The sequence below is a fragment of the Macaca thibetana genome, chromosome 1 (genome assembly GCF_024542745.1).
Source record: "Macaca thibetana thibetana isolate TM-01 chromosome 1, ASM2454274v1, whole genome shotgun sequence".
Taxonomy (NCBI): domain Eukaryota; kingdom Metazoa; phylum Chordata; class Mammalia; order Primates; family Cercopithecidae; genus Macaca; species Macaca thibetana.
The window spans coordinates 8,158,387-8,174,141 of NC_065578.1; the positions used below are offsets into that span (position 1 = coordinate 8,158,387).

Below are 15,755 nucleotides of genomic sequence, written 5' to 3' on the forward strand. Positions count from 1 at the left end.
AAACCCAGTGAGGCTGTGACCTGGATCTAGAATGCTGCTTCTGGGCATTTTTCCACATATGCCTCTTTTTTTTTGAGACAGAGTCTTGCTGTGTCGCAATCTCGGCTCACTGCAACCTCCGCCTCCTGGGCTCAAGCTATTCTCTTGCCTCAGCCTCACGAGTAGCTAGGATTATAGGCATGTGCCACCACACCCAGCTTTTTTTTTTTTTTTTTGTATTTTTAGTAGAGATGGGGTTTCACCTTATTGGCCAGGCTGGTCTACAACTCCTGACCTCCAGTGATCCGCCTGCCTTGGCCTCCCAAAGTGCTGGGCTTACAGGCATGAGCCAATGTACCTGGATTTTTTTTTGTTTTTACTTTTATTTTAGGTTCAGGGGTACATGTGAATGTTTGTTACATAGGTAAACTTGTGCCATGGAGGTTTGCTGTATAGATTATTTCATCACCCAGGTATTAAGCCCAGTACCCAATAGTTGTCTTTGCTGCTCCTCTCCTTCCTCCCATCCTCCAGCTGGAGGTAGACCCCAGTGTTTGCTGTTTCCTTCTGTGTGTTCCTAGGTTCTTCATATATGCCTCCTCTTGTGCATTTGGACTAATTGTCCATTTGGGGGAAAGAACAAATTAGACACTTTCAGAGAAATGTAGTTATTATTTCGAATTACCCTTAATAGTGTTAAATAAGTCAATAAAATATTGGACAAAGGTGCTCATTTCAGAATCATCTCTACTAGCATTATTTTAAAAAAGTAGAGAATGACCGAATAAATAAGAGTAGCTAACTGACTGGAATGCCAGACTTCTGTTTCAAAGGATAATTATGAAATGTAAGAACATGGAAACATTAACATGTTTTTTAATTAACATGACCTTTAAGAGAAGTGATCAAAGCAGAATACACATAATATACCTGGGGAAGGCCAGGGTGCCGTGGCTCATGCCTGTAATCCCAGCACATTGAGAGGCTGAGGTGGGTGGATTGCTTGAGCTCAGGAGCTCAAGACCAGCCACGGCAACATGATGAAACCTCATCTCTACCAAAAATACAAAAATCAGCTGGGCGTGGTGGCATACTCCTGTGGTTCCAGCTACTTGGGAGGCTGAGGTAGGAGGATCACTGGGGCACAGGAGGTTGAGGCTGCAGCCGGGGTGACAGAGCAAGAACCTGTTTCAAAAAAAAAAAAAAAAAAAAAACAGGATACCTGGGGAAAAATGTGTTTGCCCATGGATGGTAACAGGTGGGGTACATGACAAGACTGAGAGAATGAGAGGTCTTTATTTGTCTTTATCCTGCTCCTGACTATATTGTAGGTATTCTCTCTGTCTCTCTCTCTCTCTTTTTTTTTTTTTTTTTTTTGAGATAAAGTCTTGCTCTGTTGCCCAGGCTGGAGTACAGCGGCATGATCTTGGCTCACTGTAGCCTCCGGCCTCCGGTGTTCAAGCAATTCTCATGTCTTGGCCTCCCAAGTAGCTGGGATTACAGGCGTGTGCCACCATGCCCAGCTAATTTTTGCATTTTGTTTGTTTGTTTGTTTTTGTTTTTTAGACAGAGTATCACTCTATCACCCAGGCTGGACTGCAGTGGCCAGGAAGAGGAGGTGGCACAGGGCTGGGGGCTCTTATGGCTGAGAGGCATGTGGTCTCATATGCCTTGTCTCACTGCAACCTCCGACCCCTGGGTTAAAGTGTTCTCCTGCCTCAGCCTCCCGAGTAGCTGGGACTACAGGCATGTGCCACTATGCCCAGCTAACTTTTGTATTTTTAGTAGAGAGGGGATTTCATAATGTTGGCCGAGTTGGTCTTAAACTCCTGACCTCAGGTGATCTACCCACCTCGGCTTCCCAAAGTGCTGGGATTACAGGTGTGAGCCACCTTGCCCAGCCATGTATTTTTAATAGAGATGGAGTTTCACCATGTTGGCCAGGCTGGTCCTGAACTGCTGGCCTCAAGTGATCTGTCCACCTCAGCCTCCCAAAGTGCTGGTGTTAGAGGTGAGAGCCACTGTGCCTGGCCTATTGTAGGTATTCTCTAAAGGGAGAGGCATTTTCTCCACTCTGCTCCTCCCTCCCTTCTGAGTCCTCACCAGCAGGGTCATTAACATTCATATTTTTACTAATAGCCTGTTCAAGGTAATGTAAGCTTTTTATAGCATGCTTCTAAAAATTCTCCCAGCCTCTTCTCGTTGTGCAATGCTAAAGCCATTTACATACTTTTAAGTATTTAGGTGTTAACAGCAGCACTCCACTTCCCAATACCAAGATCTCTATATTAGTTTTCTATGGCTGCTCTAACAAATTGCCAAAAAATGCAGTGGTTCAAAACAATACAAATTTATTATCTTAGGGGTCTATGTATCATAAATCTGACATGGGTCTCACTGGGCTAAAATAAAGGAATCTGCCGTGTTATGACATAGCAGGAAGGTCCTCACCAGATGCAACTCCTCAATCCCGGACTTCCCAGCCTCCAGAATCATGAGCCAAATACACTTCTGTTGCTTGTAAATTCCCTAGTCTGTGGTATTCTGTTATAGCAACATAAAATGAACTAAGACATCTGGCAAGAGCAGGGACCCCAGCCAAATTTTCAGAGATGGCTCTGGTGACCCACTTTGAGTTCAAGGGTGCAAAAAGGGAAAAGGCATGGTGTTTATCTTCCTGGTTACACTGTAAATTCCTGAAGACAGAAGATGCCATATATGTATCACTTGCATGTCCCAGTGCTGTGCAGAATGTAGGATGACAAGAGCAGCCCCTTAAAAAGCACTGTTAGGGTTAGGTGTGGTGGCTCATGCCGGTAATCCTAACACTTTGGGAGTCTGAGATTGGTGGATCACTTGAGTTCAGGAGCTCAAGACCAGCCTGTGCAACATGACAAAACCCTGCCTCTACAAAAAATACAAAAATTAGCTGGGTATGGTGGCACATGTCTGTAGTCCCAACTACTAGGGAAGCTGAGGTGGGAGGATTGCTAGAAACTGGGCGCCGTGGAGGTTGCAGTGAGCTGAGATGGTGTCATTGCACTCTAGACTGGGTGACAGAGTGAGACCCTGTCTAAAAAAAAAAAATGGAAACACATAAGAAAGGGGGAAAAAAGCACCCAATTCACTGCAGAGTAGTAGGAGGGGAAAAGGAAAGGTTCAGATGAGAGTGTCAGGATCCCAATTACCTGCTTTCTCATTCTTCCTGCAGGAACTAAAAAACAGCCCTTGAGAAAGCAGATTGAAGGGGACAAGACTCAGTCTAACTAACATTCCAGATTGGAACTTCAGCTCTCCTTTCTGAGAGCCCTTCTGTAATGGAAATGGCTAGTGTACCACGCACTGCCCTGCCCTTGTTTCTGATATTTCTGTCCTAGTGGTTAAGCCACTGAGCAATACCAAGACACAGGGCAATGGAGTGAGATTTTCACAAAGAAAAATCTATTCAATTTAAAAGACTGAAATTTTTTCCATGATTACGTCCTGTCTAGATAGTAAAATGCCCTTTCTTTTAAAACATGGTTTCCTCATTTTGGTTGTTGATGGGAGTTCATTTTTTAAAAAAATTATATATATATATAATATATATATATATATGCAAATTAGAGACAGTGTCTCACTTTGTTGCTCAGGCTGGTCTCAAATTCCTGGGCTCAAGCAATCCTGCTGGGATTATAGGCATGAGCCACTGCACCTGGCCTTTTTAAAAAATGTTTTTATTTGCAAAATAGAGGCAGTCCAATGTTAGTCTACCAAATTTTGGTATGTGACATCTGGAAGTGTGAAAAACGCTGGTCAAACCTACCTTCCAACTGCCTAATTTGGGTTATGAATATGTCACCTGGGGACTGACAACTCCTCCCCAGATTCACTCTTTCTTGCTCTGTTGTCAACCATTTAAAATCCTCCTCACTAAGACTCATTCATTCAAAAAACCCTGAATGAACCCCTACTCTGTGCCAGTCACTATTCCAGGCATGGTGGACACAGTGGCGGGCAAACAGGTCTGAACCCTCTTCAGCTGAACTGTCTTCACCTCCATCTCTCACCTCCCAAGTGTCCTGACCTTGATCCCATCCTAGGGACTTAGCATTGTTATCTGATCTCTGAAGTGTTGATTTTCTGGCCAGAAACCTCTGTGGCCAGTGGTGCCTTTGCCTGAGTTCTTGTCCTGCATCCAGGAAGAAGGAGGTATGCAGATAAGTGGAGAGTGAACAAGATGAAGAAGAGCTTTATTGAGTATTAGAACAGCTCAGAGGAGACCCACAGTAGGTAGCTCCTCTCTGTAGGCAGATTGTCCCATCAAGTGTTCAGCTGTCAGTAGAGAGGAGGCCCTGGAGGGGGTAGCTCCTCTCTGCAGTTGGTCATCCTGTCGTCTCTCCATCCTCTGCCCTGTTCTGGCTGAGCCCGGGGCTTTTATGGACCTCAGAGGGGAGGAAGTACATGCCGATTGGTCCATGGGGGGCCATAGATGGGCCCAGAAAAGGCATCACAAATCTGCAGTCCAGTCCACAGGACTGGCAGCCCAGCCCCCAGCCTTTAGGCCCTCCCTGGCCTGAAGGTGGGGTCTTACAGGGACCCATCCACTTCCACTCAGGAACCTGTCTGCCTCCCACAGCCATCTGTGGTGCCTATGTTGCTTGCAGTAAGGGGCACCTGTAGGCCAGCACCGAGCCACCCTCAGCCCCCCTTAAGCTTCCCCTCTTACACTCATCAGTGCCCAAATTCCAGAGGGGACCAAGGCAGGAGGGGGCTGGCATGTCGGCACTTCCCAGGTTGTGTGCACACCCAGCTGAGCTGTGACAGTGCCCAGGCTCAGCCCCAACCCGTCTCCGAGATTGGAGTAGAAGCCAGGCAGTGGGAGCAGACACCCCCGAACCTCTGGGAACAGAGGGGAGGGGTGGGAAGGCCTTGCTGGGCCCCTGGAGGTGCAGAATGCAGAGACACCCAGGGCCTGCAACTGGCAGGGGGGCAGGTGGCGGCTGCAGCTGCCCCTGGGGAGCTCCCACCCCCGTGAACTCAGAAGGGGCGGGGCTCCTACTTGTCCCTAGCTCCTGCTGGCTCTGGAGCATGCAGTCCTGGCAGTGCCTCCGAGATCAAAGTGGGCGCTGACAGCAGGGAGAAGCCAGGCAGCAGAAGCAGGAACTTCCAAGCCTGTGAGGGCGGCGGGGGTCTTTCTGGGTCCCCAAGAGTGCGGGGATGCCTGAGTCTGTAGCCACGGTTTGGGTGGCTGCAGCGCTTTGGGAGGTGGGGTTAGGGTGCCTCCTGCCTGCTCCATGGAGCAGAAGGTTAGGGTCTACAGCTGTAGTTTGGGTGGCTGCGGCAGCACCCGGGGAGCTCCTGCCTGCTCCATGGAGCGGAAGGTTAGGGTCTACAGCTGTAGTTTGGGTGGCTGCGGCAGCACCCAGGGAGCTCCCGCCTGCTCCATGGAATGTGCAGCCCGGGCTGCACCTCCCTGCTGCCGCTGGTGTGATGGCAGCGACAGGCCGTCTGGAGTGGCTGCTGCCATCACAATCCCGACATTGTCTCATTCTCCCAAAGTGTCATTTCTCAGCTTTCACTGATCTTTGCAGGCAGCTTGGCCCCCAGTGGTCTCCAAACTTTTAAAATCATGCCTCCCCATCAGTAAGAAAATGTTGCCTACAAACCTCCAATATATGTCTACTTATTTATTTTTAATTTTTTTTTTTTTTTTTTTTGAGACAAAGTCTCGCTCTGTCGCCCAGGCTGGAGTGCAGTGGCGCCATCTCAGCTCACTGCAAGCTCCACCTCCCAATTTCACGCCATTCTCCTGCCTCAGCCTCCCTAGTAGCTGAGACTACAGGTGCCCGCCACCATGCCCGGCTAACAGGGCTTTGCCTTGTTAGCCAGGATGGTCTCGATCTCCTGACCTCGTGATCCATCTGTCTCGGCCTCCCAAAGTGCTGGGATTACAAGCGTAAGCCACCGCGCCCAGCCTATGTCTACTTCTTTTTTATGTTATAAATGTGTATGTGTTCTGTGAGTGACATAACACCCACTCAAGCAGCAATAGCAAAGGGAAGAAGGAAGAGTGAACAATAACTAGAGCTCCCATTCTTTCTTTTCTGCCTCAGTTGCAGTCTTCACCCTAGCAGTCTACCTTCTGCCCCCACACTACCCCTGCCAGCACTCCCTGAGGTCACCGAGTCATTGAATCCAAGGAGGACTCTTTTTCGGGTCTCAGCAAATGGCAGAGCTGGGCAGCTCAGTCCTCTCTGCTGGCTTTCCTGTACCCCTTGTTGGATGGTGCTCCATCTCCCACCTTAAAAAACAGTTATTTATTTATTTATTTATTAGAGACAAGGTCTTGCTCTGTTGCCCAGGCTGAAGTACACTGGTATGATCATGACTTCTAGGCACAACCGATCCTCCTGCCTCAGACACCTGTGTTGCTGGGACTACAGGTGTGCACCACCATATTCAGTTAATTATTTTTATTTTTACTTTTTTGGAGATGGTGGGGGGCGAGGGTGTCTCACTATGTTGCCCAGGCTGGTCTCCAACTCGTGGCCTCAAGCAATCCTCCCACCTCAACCTCCCTAAGCACCGAGATTCGGGCACGAGCCAGCACACCCAGCCCACCTCCCACCTTTCATCCTCTCGGTTGGCAAACCTGGGTCAATCTTATACAAACATGAGGCTTTAACCTATTCTCAGATCTTTTGTAAGGATCTGATTTCCTTGCTGTCTCCTGGGCTCCTTCAGACTCTTTTCCAGATCGGCTGGAATGATTTCTTAAATTGCAAATCAGATCAGGATACTCTCTGGCTCAAGTGAGACAGTGGCCTCCCAACACATTCAGAATAGAATCTCTGATGCTCCTGAGGGCCTACTGAGTGTCTGTGCAGTGCCTCCTTCCTCCTCCCCAATCCCCTTTCTGCCCCAGCATCACTTGCCTCCCATCATTCCCTGAACCATGGCCAACCCTCTCCCATAAGACGTTTGCATCTGCTGCCCCCCAGCCAGCCCCACTCCTCTTTCTGTTCAGCTGCTCCTCCACCTGTCACCCGTTGGGCTAATCTACTTTTCTTCACTGCACCTCTCACTCAGGACCCTGGTCCCAGGGCCTGGAGCTGTGCCTGGCACACAGTAGGTGCTAACAGATATGTGGTTTCCCCAAACCTATGTCCCTGCTCCCCTGAGCTCCAGAGCCACATGCCACCTTCCTTCTAGATATTTTCTGTGTGTCCCATGATCTCCTCCATCTCAACATGTCCAAAAAGTATATATAACCTTTTCCTGAAACCTGCCACCCAGCTCTTCCAGCCATTCCCCATTGGCCCATATTAGAAACCTGGCAGGGACGCCCGACTGCTCACTGCTGAGGGCTGAGTGGACCCCAAATCCTACTGACTCTCTGAATGCTCCCTCACATTCGGCCCTGACTACTGCTGGCTTTGCTGGGCCCTCATTATTTACCAGCTGGTCTCCCTATCTGAGCCCCACCCCTTCACATTAATGCCAGGTGCTCCTGGAAGCTCGGTCATCACGTAACCCCAGGTTGTCTTGACAATGAAGTTCAACTTGGCTCCTGGGACCCACAGGATCCACTATAGCTGCTCCCACCCTGCACCCCTTGCCACCTCTCTGGCTTCACTTTCAGACCAAATAACTTGTAGCATCCCTCAACACCTCCACACCTCTCTGTGCTATCTGCTGCCTGGAATGCCCATCCCTCACCTTCCTATCATATCTTCTCCAACTGGAGAAATCGTACTTGTCTTTCCAAATTCCTCACCTCCCTTCTATATTCCCACATCTCTCCTCCTGCTGTATTTTACTAACCCATGTGTAGATGCTTATCTGTAAATATTTGTATATGTAGCCTGAATCTATATTAAACTGCATGTGAGTTCATACCAAGGTCTCCAAGTCTACTTGGAGTAGAGAATGATCTACTACCACATGGATCATTTGTGCTCTCTCCCTGCTTATCTGTAACCTCCCACTGCAACTGTGAAATGGCCCCACCATCTGCCATCCATTTACTGGATTGCTCAATCCTAGTATACATGCATAGTGGTCTCTCACTATATCTTATTTGTGAGTTTATTTGTCTTCAAGATTAATGCTTATTCCCAAGCACTTAAAAGTACTTAAGAAAACTAAATACATGCCACTGATCCAAACACCATAAACATATAAAGTCATTTAATTCTCACAATGGACATGTGAGACATTTATTATTAGTGCCATTTAACAGAAGAGAAAACTGAGATACAGAAAAGATAAGTAACTTTCCCAAGTTGCACAATTAATATGGCAGAACCAAGGTTTGAACCCAGGGAGCAGACATCCAGAACCATGAACGTCACAGCCTCCCCTGTGTTAGAGGTGCTGCAGTTTCTTGACTTCTGATATTCTAACCTGGCCTCTCCTCAGTTCTGAGAGCCTTCATCTTTGATTGTTTCTGTGCCCCTTCCAGCCTGCAGATCCTTGCCGCAGAAGGCCAAGGATGGTTCAACCACAGTGTTCTATTTACTTCCTCTGGGCCCGCTTGTGAGTGGTTTAGCTTGTTGCTGGTGGAATCTCCATTCCATACCCACAAAAGGTGCTCCCAAGTCCCACTGATGTCTCTCCTGGCCACCACCCTGTGCCACCCAACTACAAGGAGAAGACATCACTTCTTGCCACAGGCCATTCAGCACTTTCCTTTCAAGGTTTTATCCATATTTTTGCACATACACACACTCACACTCACACCCTTTATTCATATGTCTAAGAAACGCCTCCAGCTCTCTATATTTTTGGGGAGAGACCTGTGTTAGTCCATTTTCATGCTGCTGATAAAGATATATCAGAAACTGGGTAAATTGTAAAGAAAAAGAGATTTAATAGACTCACCATTCCACATGGCTGGGGAGGCCTCACAATCATGCCAGAAAGCAAAAGGCATGTCTTACATGGTAGCAGGCAAGAGAGAATGAGAACCAAGCAAAAGGTGTTTCCCTTTATAGAACCATCAGATCTCATGAGGCTGATTCACTACCATGAGAACAGTATGGGGGAAACTGCCCCCATGATTCAATTATCTCCCACAGGGTCCCTCCCAGAACACATGGGAATTATGAGAGCTACAGTTCAAGATGAGATTTGGGTGGGGACACAGCCAAACCATATCAAGACCCCACTCCTTCTCCCTTCCTCCCCCACCACAGTCTCAAGATTTTAAGACTCTTCAAGATTTCACTACATACCTGAGGACATTTGGAAGCTTCCTCAATCTTACATTTATTTATTTATTTGAGACAAGTTCTCATTCTGTCATGCAGGCTGGAGTGCAGTGATGTGATCATGACTTAGGGCAGCCTTGACTTCCCAGGCTCAAGTGATCCTCCCATTTCAGCCTCCCAAATAGCTGGGACCACAAAGGCATGTCACCATGCTCAGTTAACTAAAAAAAAATTTTGAGATGGGATCTTACTGTGTTGTCCAGGCTGGAGTATAGGGTGCAATTTCAGCTCACTGCAACCTCTACCTCCCAGGCTTAAGCAATCCTCCCACCTCAGTCTCCAGAGGCCCTCTTCTAGATGCTGGGGATTCAGGCATAAACAAAACTGACCAAGCCCCTGACCTCAAGGAACTGACACTCGTGCAGTCAAACTGCCTGAAGTAGCTGGGCGTGGTGGCTCATGCCTGTAATCCCAGCACTTTGGGAGGCTAAGGTGGGTGGATCATGATGTCAGGAGATAGAGACCATCCTGGCCAACATGGTGAAATCCAGTATCTACTAAGAATACTAAAATTAGCCAGGCGTGGTGGCAGGCACCTGTAGTCCCAGCTACTCAGGAGGCTGAGGCAGGAGAATGGTGTGAACCCGGGAGGTGGAGCTTGCAGTGAGCCAAGATCACAGCACTGCACTCTAGCCTGGGTGACAGAACAAGACTCTGTCTCAAAAAAAAAAAAAAAAAAAAAAAAAAAGCAAAAACAGAAAAAAATCCTGCCTGAAGTAGCAGGGAACTTCCTCCTGCCTTCCACTTGCTCACAGAACAACAGCACATCTTGTTGAAAAGTGATCAGATTCATTTTATTGACTACACAGAAGCAATTCCATTTTCCACTAACAATATAATTTAGGATGAAGAATTCTGACTCAGTGTCTCCACAGGAACCTCTTCCTCAGCTTTCTGGATGTCATTGTTTCTGCATTACACCTTCCTAGACAGGTATTTCTGGAAAAGGATCTGGTAAGAGGATGAATTTGGCTCTAAACAAATGCCCATGGCCCCGGAAGACCTGTCGGGGCCACTGAGTTAGTTTCTCTGGCAAAATTTGATTCCTTCCATCTCGCCACTATAGTAACTGCTTTTGTTATGTTACCAGGAGCCACACAAAGGCTGACCCAGCAAGGTGGAGCCATGTTACCAGGAGCCACACAAAGGTTGATACAGCAAAGTGGAGAACCAGCTGTTTGCTTGACTTGGGGCTGGTGACAGGCCAACCTGGAGAGAGACAGCCCAGCTTTGCACAGTTCCCACTGGGGTGGGAGGCTGGAGATGAGGACTGCATTCCACATCAGAGTCATTTTATTTCTGGATATTCACAGACAGCTAGAAGTCAGAAAAATAAGCCAAAGGGGGAAGCCCCTGGCAGACCCGCTCCACTGGCTTCCTCTCCGGAGTCACTGTTCCGAAGTGACAGGTGGAAGCTCTTTCAGTTCCTCCTTTTCCGGGTGCACTTCAGACACCTTATTCATCTTGGTGAAAATCTGGTTGATCTCTATGAACGTCTTGGCCTTGGTCTCAGGGACAATCAAGAAGATGTAGATGGTGGTGAGGAGGCAGATCACAGCGAAGACAATGAAGCTGTACGGGCCAAGGCCCTCCTGCAGGAAGAGGGGCAGGTGACATGTGTGGGACGCGGTTCGCCCACGAGCTCGCACTCTACTGCATGGGGATCTGCTGAGTGTGGGCCCCGGGCCCCATTCACCTGAATGAATGGGAAGATCAAGCCCACGGCGAAGTTGGAGAGCCAGTGCACGCTGCCCCCCACCATGAAGGCGGATGGCCGAGAGGACTGCAGGAAGATCTCAGTGATGAGCAGCGCGGGTATGGGACCTGTAGGGGAAGGAGAGCAGCCTCCCTGAAGGCAGAGTGGGCCCGAGTATCCCAGGCCTGGCCATGCAGACCCATCAGGTAGCTGGCCCCGGGGCAGCAGCGTCTCTAGGACTCTTGGCCATGTGGGGCAGCACGTAGGTAAATGGCAGTGTACACGGACGGCAGGCCAGCAACCACCCGTGAGGCCCACTCTGCTGCCTGCACAGTCTGTGTGTTCCTACCCACACCACCATTTTACCATTTCACTTTCATTATGTGCCACCCACCCCCTTGCAGTGGGCAGGGGAAGAGATGCCATTTCCGGGCTGCACTGGCCAGACCTGGTGTCTCTAAGGAGCTCCAGCCAGGAGCTTCTGGGACCGGAGGGGGTTGTGACACCCTGAGGCCAGCTTTGGGTACGTACTGGGCCCAAGGGCGTGTCCTATGACGTAGGCGATAACACAGACGATGCTGACGTATGGCATCCAGGACACCGTGTCCTGTGGAGAGAAAGCAGTTGGTTCACCTGGAGCAGATAAGCTAGGACGGGACCCCAGGGGGCCACCAACCTGCCCTGGTGGGTGGAGGATGGCACCTGGCTCCTCCCCCAGCAGTGCCACCTCAATGAGCCACTGGGAAATCAGCTGAACGTGGGCTATGAGCTGGCAGGACACGTGGTCCCCAGATGTCTGGCAGGTGGTATTTGCTAAAACAGCTCATTGTGACCCCTTTTCCTTTTAAGGCAGGTGGAGGCGCAGGGTGGGAGGGGCACTGGTCTTCCTGGTACAACTCCGGGCTCCTGGGACCCTGGCCCGTCCTCACCTGTAGTGCCAGAGCCGCAGTGAGCACGCAGCAGGCTGTGAGGCAGATGGAGAAGCCCAGTAGCAGCAGCAGCCTCCGACCCAGGAGCTCCACCACGAACACCTACAGGAGGGTGGCAGGGCCCGGGGGAGGCCCAGCTTCACTCCCGCCAGCCCCCTCCAATGGGGCAGCTATGAGGAGAGCTGGGCGGACCAGGTGCCCACCCGTGTGCTCGCACACTCACACTCACATGTGCAAGACATGCCCTTGGGCAGCCAGCGGGAAGTCGGCTGTGGCTGTGATGCGGGACCCTAGCTGCCCACCCTTGAGACTCAGCTCTAGGACCTCCTAATCCCACAACCCTGAGCCTCAGGATTCCTGCCCTCTGGAGGCCAGATGTCTGCATGCAACGGAGACGGAGCCTGCTCCCATCCCCAGGTGGCCGAGCCTCACTCCGGGTACCCTGGGCTCGGAGCCACCTAGCAGTGGGCGCTGCCCGGTCCAGGCGCCCCTACATCCCCGTCAGGTGGTGGCCCTGGGCCCGGTACGGCTCGGCAGCCCCAAGTGTGAGGGGCCGGTGCTGGGCCACCTCCCACGCGGAGTTTCCGTAGTAGGGGCTGGGCCTCCACGTTTTGGGGCCACCGGCTGCCTTCTTGGCGGCGCCGAGGCTGGGGCGTGGGGGCCCCAGGGGCCTTGGGTGGAGGCTGCGGGCCACTCCCAGGACACTCACGGCGCAGATGGTCATGACCACGTTCACGGCCCCGGTGCCGGCCGTCACGTACTGCACGTGGTCCTCCTGCACGCCGGCGCTCAGGTAGATCTGGTCCGCGTAGTAGTAGATCTGCAAGGCAAGCGCGGGGCTGGGCGGCTGCCCGGAGGAGGCGGCCTCGGCGCCGGGACCCACGCCCGGCGCCCCAGGACCTGCGCCCCGCGCCCCCGGAGTCCTCCCGCAGCCCGGCCCATACAGCGTTGACGCCCGACAGCTGCTGGCCGGCCATGAGGACGATGACGGACAGCAGCTGCCAGCGCAGCGAGCGCATCCGGAACAGCTTCAGCACCGAGATGAAGCCCGCGGCCTTCTCTGCCTCATCCTCCTGCCGGATCTCGGCCACCTCCCTGTCCACGGAGTCCCAGCCGCGCAGCCTCTGTAGGGCTGGGGAGAAGCGGCACCGTCGAACCGGGGCTGGGGGGCAGAGCCTGGAGGCCGCCCCCGTCCGAGCCCTCGTTACCTTTCTTGGCGGCCTCTTCGTCTTTCTTCTGAATCAGCAGGTACCTGGGGCTCTCGGGGAAGAAGGGCAGCAGAAGGAGCTGCAACGCCGCGGGGACCCCGGTCAGCCCCAGCAGGATTGGCCAGCCTGGGAAGAAGGCAGCAGCGAGCTGGCACCAGCGGCCTCCCCACCACCCCGAAGGCGCCCTCTGCAGAGCCGGCCCCAGCGCCGTCATCCTGAGTGGGGCGCAGCCTCCAGGAGGGCACAGGCTTCCCAGCCCTAAGAACAGCAATTCCCGACGGTGGACACTCGGGAAACACCTGCGGCAGGGCTCAGCAGGGACGCACCCCTGAGCGCATCAGACGGACCACACCAATGAGGCCGGCAATACCAAGTGCTGGCGAGAACGTCCCCATGTCCTTCAGACGACAGTCTCGCAGGGGCTGGAGGAGCTGGGCACACCTGGCCTGACCCAGCTGCCCACTCCCAGCTCTATGTCCAGAGAAGCCAGGCCACCAGGATGCCTGAACTGGAATGGTCAAGGCAGCTCTGATTATAGAAAGGACACCGGAAACAGTGGGAATGTCCTTAACATTCCACGTAGAGGGGACACATGGGCTGGCCGCACTCAGGAGTGGAATTTGGTACTGCAGTGAATGCTGAGCAAGCCTTGGCGTGGACGCATCTCACAGACCATGTGTTGAGGGTTGTAAGGGCCACACACTGTGAGGCCCCCTTACAGAAAATTCGGAAATGGTAATATTAACCCTGCCACTGCCAAAAGCAAAACTAGAGGCAAAGCAAAACAATGAAGCCCAGAGCTACACAAATGCCTAGAGTGCCATGTGTGGTTCTGAGTCCGGCTCTGGAGCTCCCTGAGACAGGAACCCAGCTTATTCACTTCTGGTCCCAGCTCCTGATGAGAATGTGGCACCTTGGCATAAGTGTCCCCAACACATGCAGGAGTGAAGGAGAGGCCGGAGCACGTGGTACTTAAACAGGGACCTAGGTCTGTGCCGCTGGGCTTGCGTCCTCATAAGACCTGGGACCAGTTTTCCAATCTCTCTGTGCCTGTGATGCACCTGTACAGTGACTATGATACTGGTACAGGCCTCATAGGGCTGTTCTGAGGAATACATGAGTTACTAAAAGAGACTTGGCACTTGGCCCATGAGAAGCACTTTCTACAGACAGTGTCTAAGCAGCACAGAGCTTGATGATCCACTTGACTGACTTGCAGGCAGTGTGTGGAACCCTGGCAGGAACTGGCTTGTGTTTTGACTGATGGGATGACTGATGATAGTTTAAAGGGAAAGTCATGCAAAAACAACCCTGGTTACAGGTGTCTGTGCACCTGCCACAGGCCAGGCCCCGGGCTGTCTTGGGGAGGGTGGAGGTAGGGTCTGGGATGTCCTCACCACCTCCCCCACAGGGCCAGGCCACCCTGACTCCTGCTACTTCTCTTTCTGGTCTGCAAAATGGGATAATCACCGAGCCCCAGGCAGCAGCGTGGCTGGGAGGGTCCTATGAACTGATGCTGGGGCCGCCCCAAGCACAGAGCCTGGCACACTGGTGGCTGTCATTGCTATGCCACAGGCCTCCATATGGACAGCCGCTGAGCAGGCAGAGAAGCCAATTACTCAAAGCCACCTCATCCATCTCCTAAGAGGGACTAGATAGTAAACACCGGCCAGTCCATCATCGCCCCTTTGTCCAGGGCCTGCTGTGTGGACTCAGGACAGCATGGGCCCCCCAAGGACATCCAGCCTGTTAGAAGAGACCAGTCTGCAGAAAGTCCTGTTCTGTGGTGGTAGCTTTGGAACACAAGGAGGGGGCCAAGGGTGGTGGTGAAGGGGTGGGGGTGGTCCCGAGATGTCCTGAACTCACCATCTACGTTTGCAAGGAGATTCCGAAGACCAAAGATCTGGGCCACAAGGATGCCAACAGTGATGAAGAGCTGGGGCACCACCCCGAGAGCCCCCCGCAGGTTTTTAGGGGCCAGCTCCCCTAAGTACATGGGGACCACGTTGGAAGATAAACCTGGGAAGAGGTGAAATAGAAACACCATCAGGAAAAATGAGTCTGGCAGGGACAAGCTGTCTTCAAGTATATTATTCTTAGCAATAACATTATTTGGGAACTCTCTCAAAACTGCAAAGGAGAAAGCAAACACCTCTTTTCTCAGCCCTCTTTTCTCAGTACTTTAAGGAAAGACAAACAGATCAAAGGAGCTCATGCACAGGGGCCCTTGCTTTGGCCCGTATCATCTGCGGACACTGGCCAACTGGATTTATGGCCTTCCCTGCTCCCTGGCCTGAGTCTAGACCAGCTCACATTTCTGCTTTTTGAGGAGGATCTGTTTAGTAAAAGGCAAGGCAGCTGGGTGTGATGGCTCATGCCTGTAATTTCAGCACTTGGGGAGGCTAAGTGGGGAGGATAGATTACTTGGGGCCAGGAGTTTGAGACCAGCCTGGGCAACATAGTGGAACCCTGTTTCCACTAAAAATACATATATATGTGTGTGTGTGTGCACGTAATATATATATATAGCCTGTGTGTATTTACATATGGCGTGTGTGTGTATGTGTGTATGGCCTCTGTGTGTGCGTGTATAGATATACATATATATGTGGCCTGTGTGTGTGTATGGTCTGTGTGTGTGTTTATGGATATGGCCTGGTGTGTATGTGTGTGTGTATATGGCCTCTGT

General features: G+C 51.5%; 1 protein-coding gene across 5 annotated transcripts in view; it reads right to left on the reverse strand.

Annotated features, from left to right (window-relative positions):
• Positions 1-10,005: 10,005 nt before the first annotated feature.
• SLC2A5 (solute carrier family 2 member 5) overlaps positions 10,006-15,755 on the reverse strand; it is a 52,503-nt gene continuing 46,753 nt past the window's right edge. For all 5 annotated transcript variants that reach the window (XM_050788440.1, XM_050788433.1, XM_050788414.1 and 2 more), the window contains 8 exons: positions 14,933-15,085; positions 13,067-13,192; positions 12,803-12,990; positions 12,568-12,678; positions 11,859-11,960; positions 11,461-11,536; positions 10,930-11,057; positions 10,006-10,825 (listed from right to left, as the gene is read on the reverse strand). In XM_050788440.1, the coding sequence (XP_050644397.1) occupies positions 10,622-10,825; positions 10,930-11,057; positions 11,461-11,536; positions 11,859-11,960; positions 12,568-12,678; positions 12,803-12,990; positions 13,067-13,192; positions 14,933-15,085 (1,088 nt within the window). In that variant the 3' untranslated portion in view covers positions 10,006-10,621. The remainder of the gene's footprint in view (positions 10,826-10,929; positions 11,058-11,460; positions 11,537-11,858; positions 11,961-12,567; positions 12,679-12,802; positions 12,991-13,066; positions 13,193-14,932; positions 15,086-15,755) is intronic.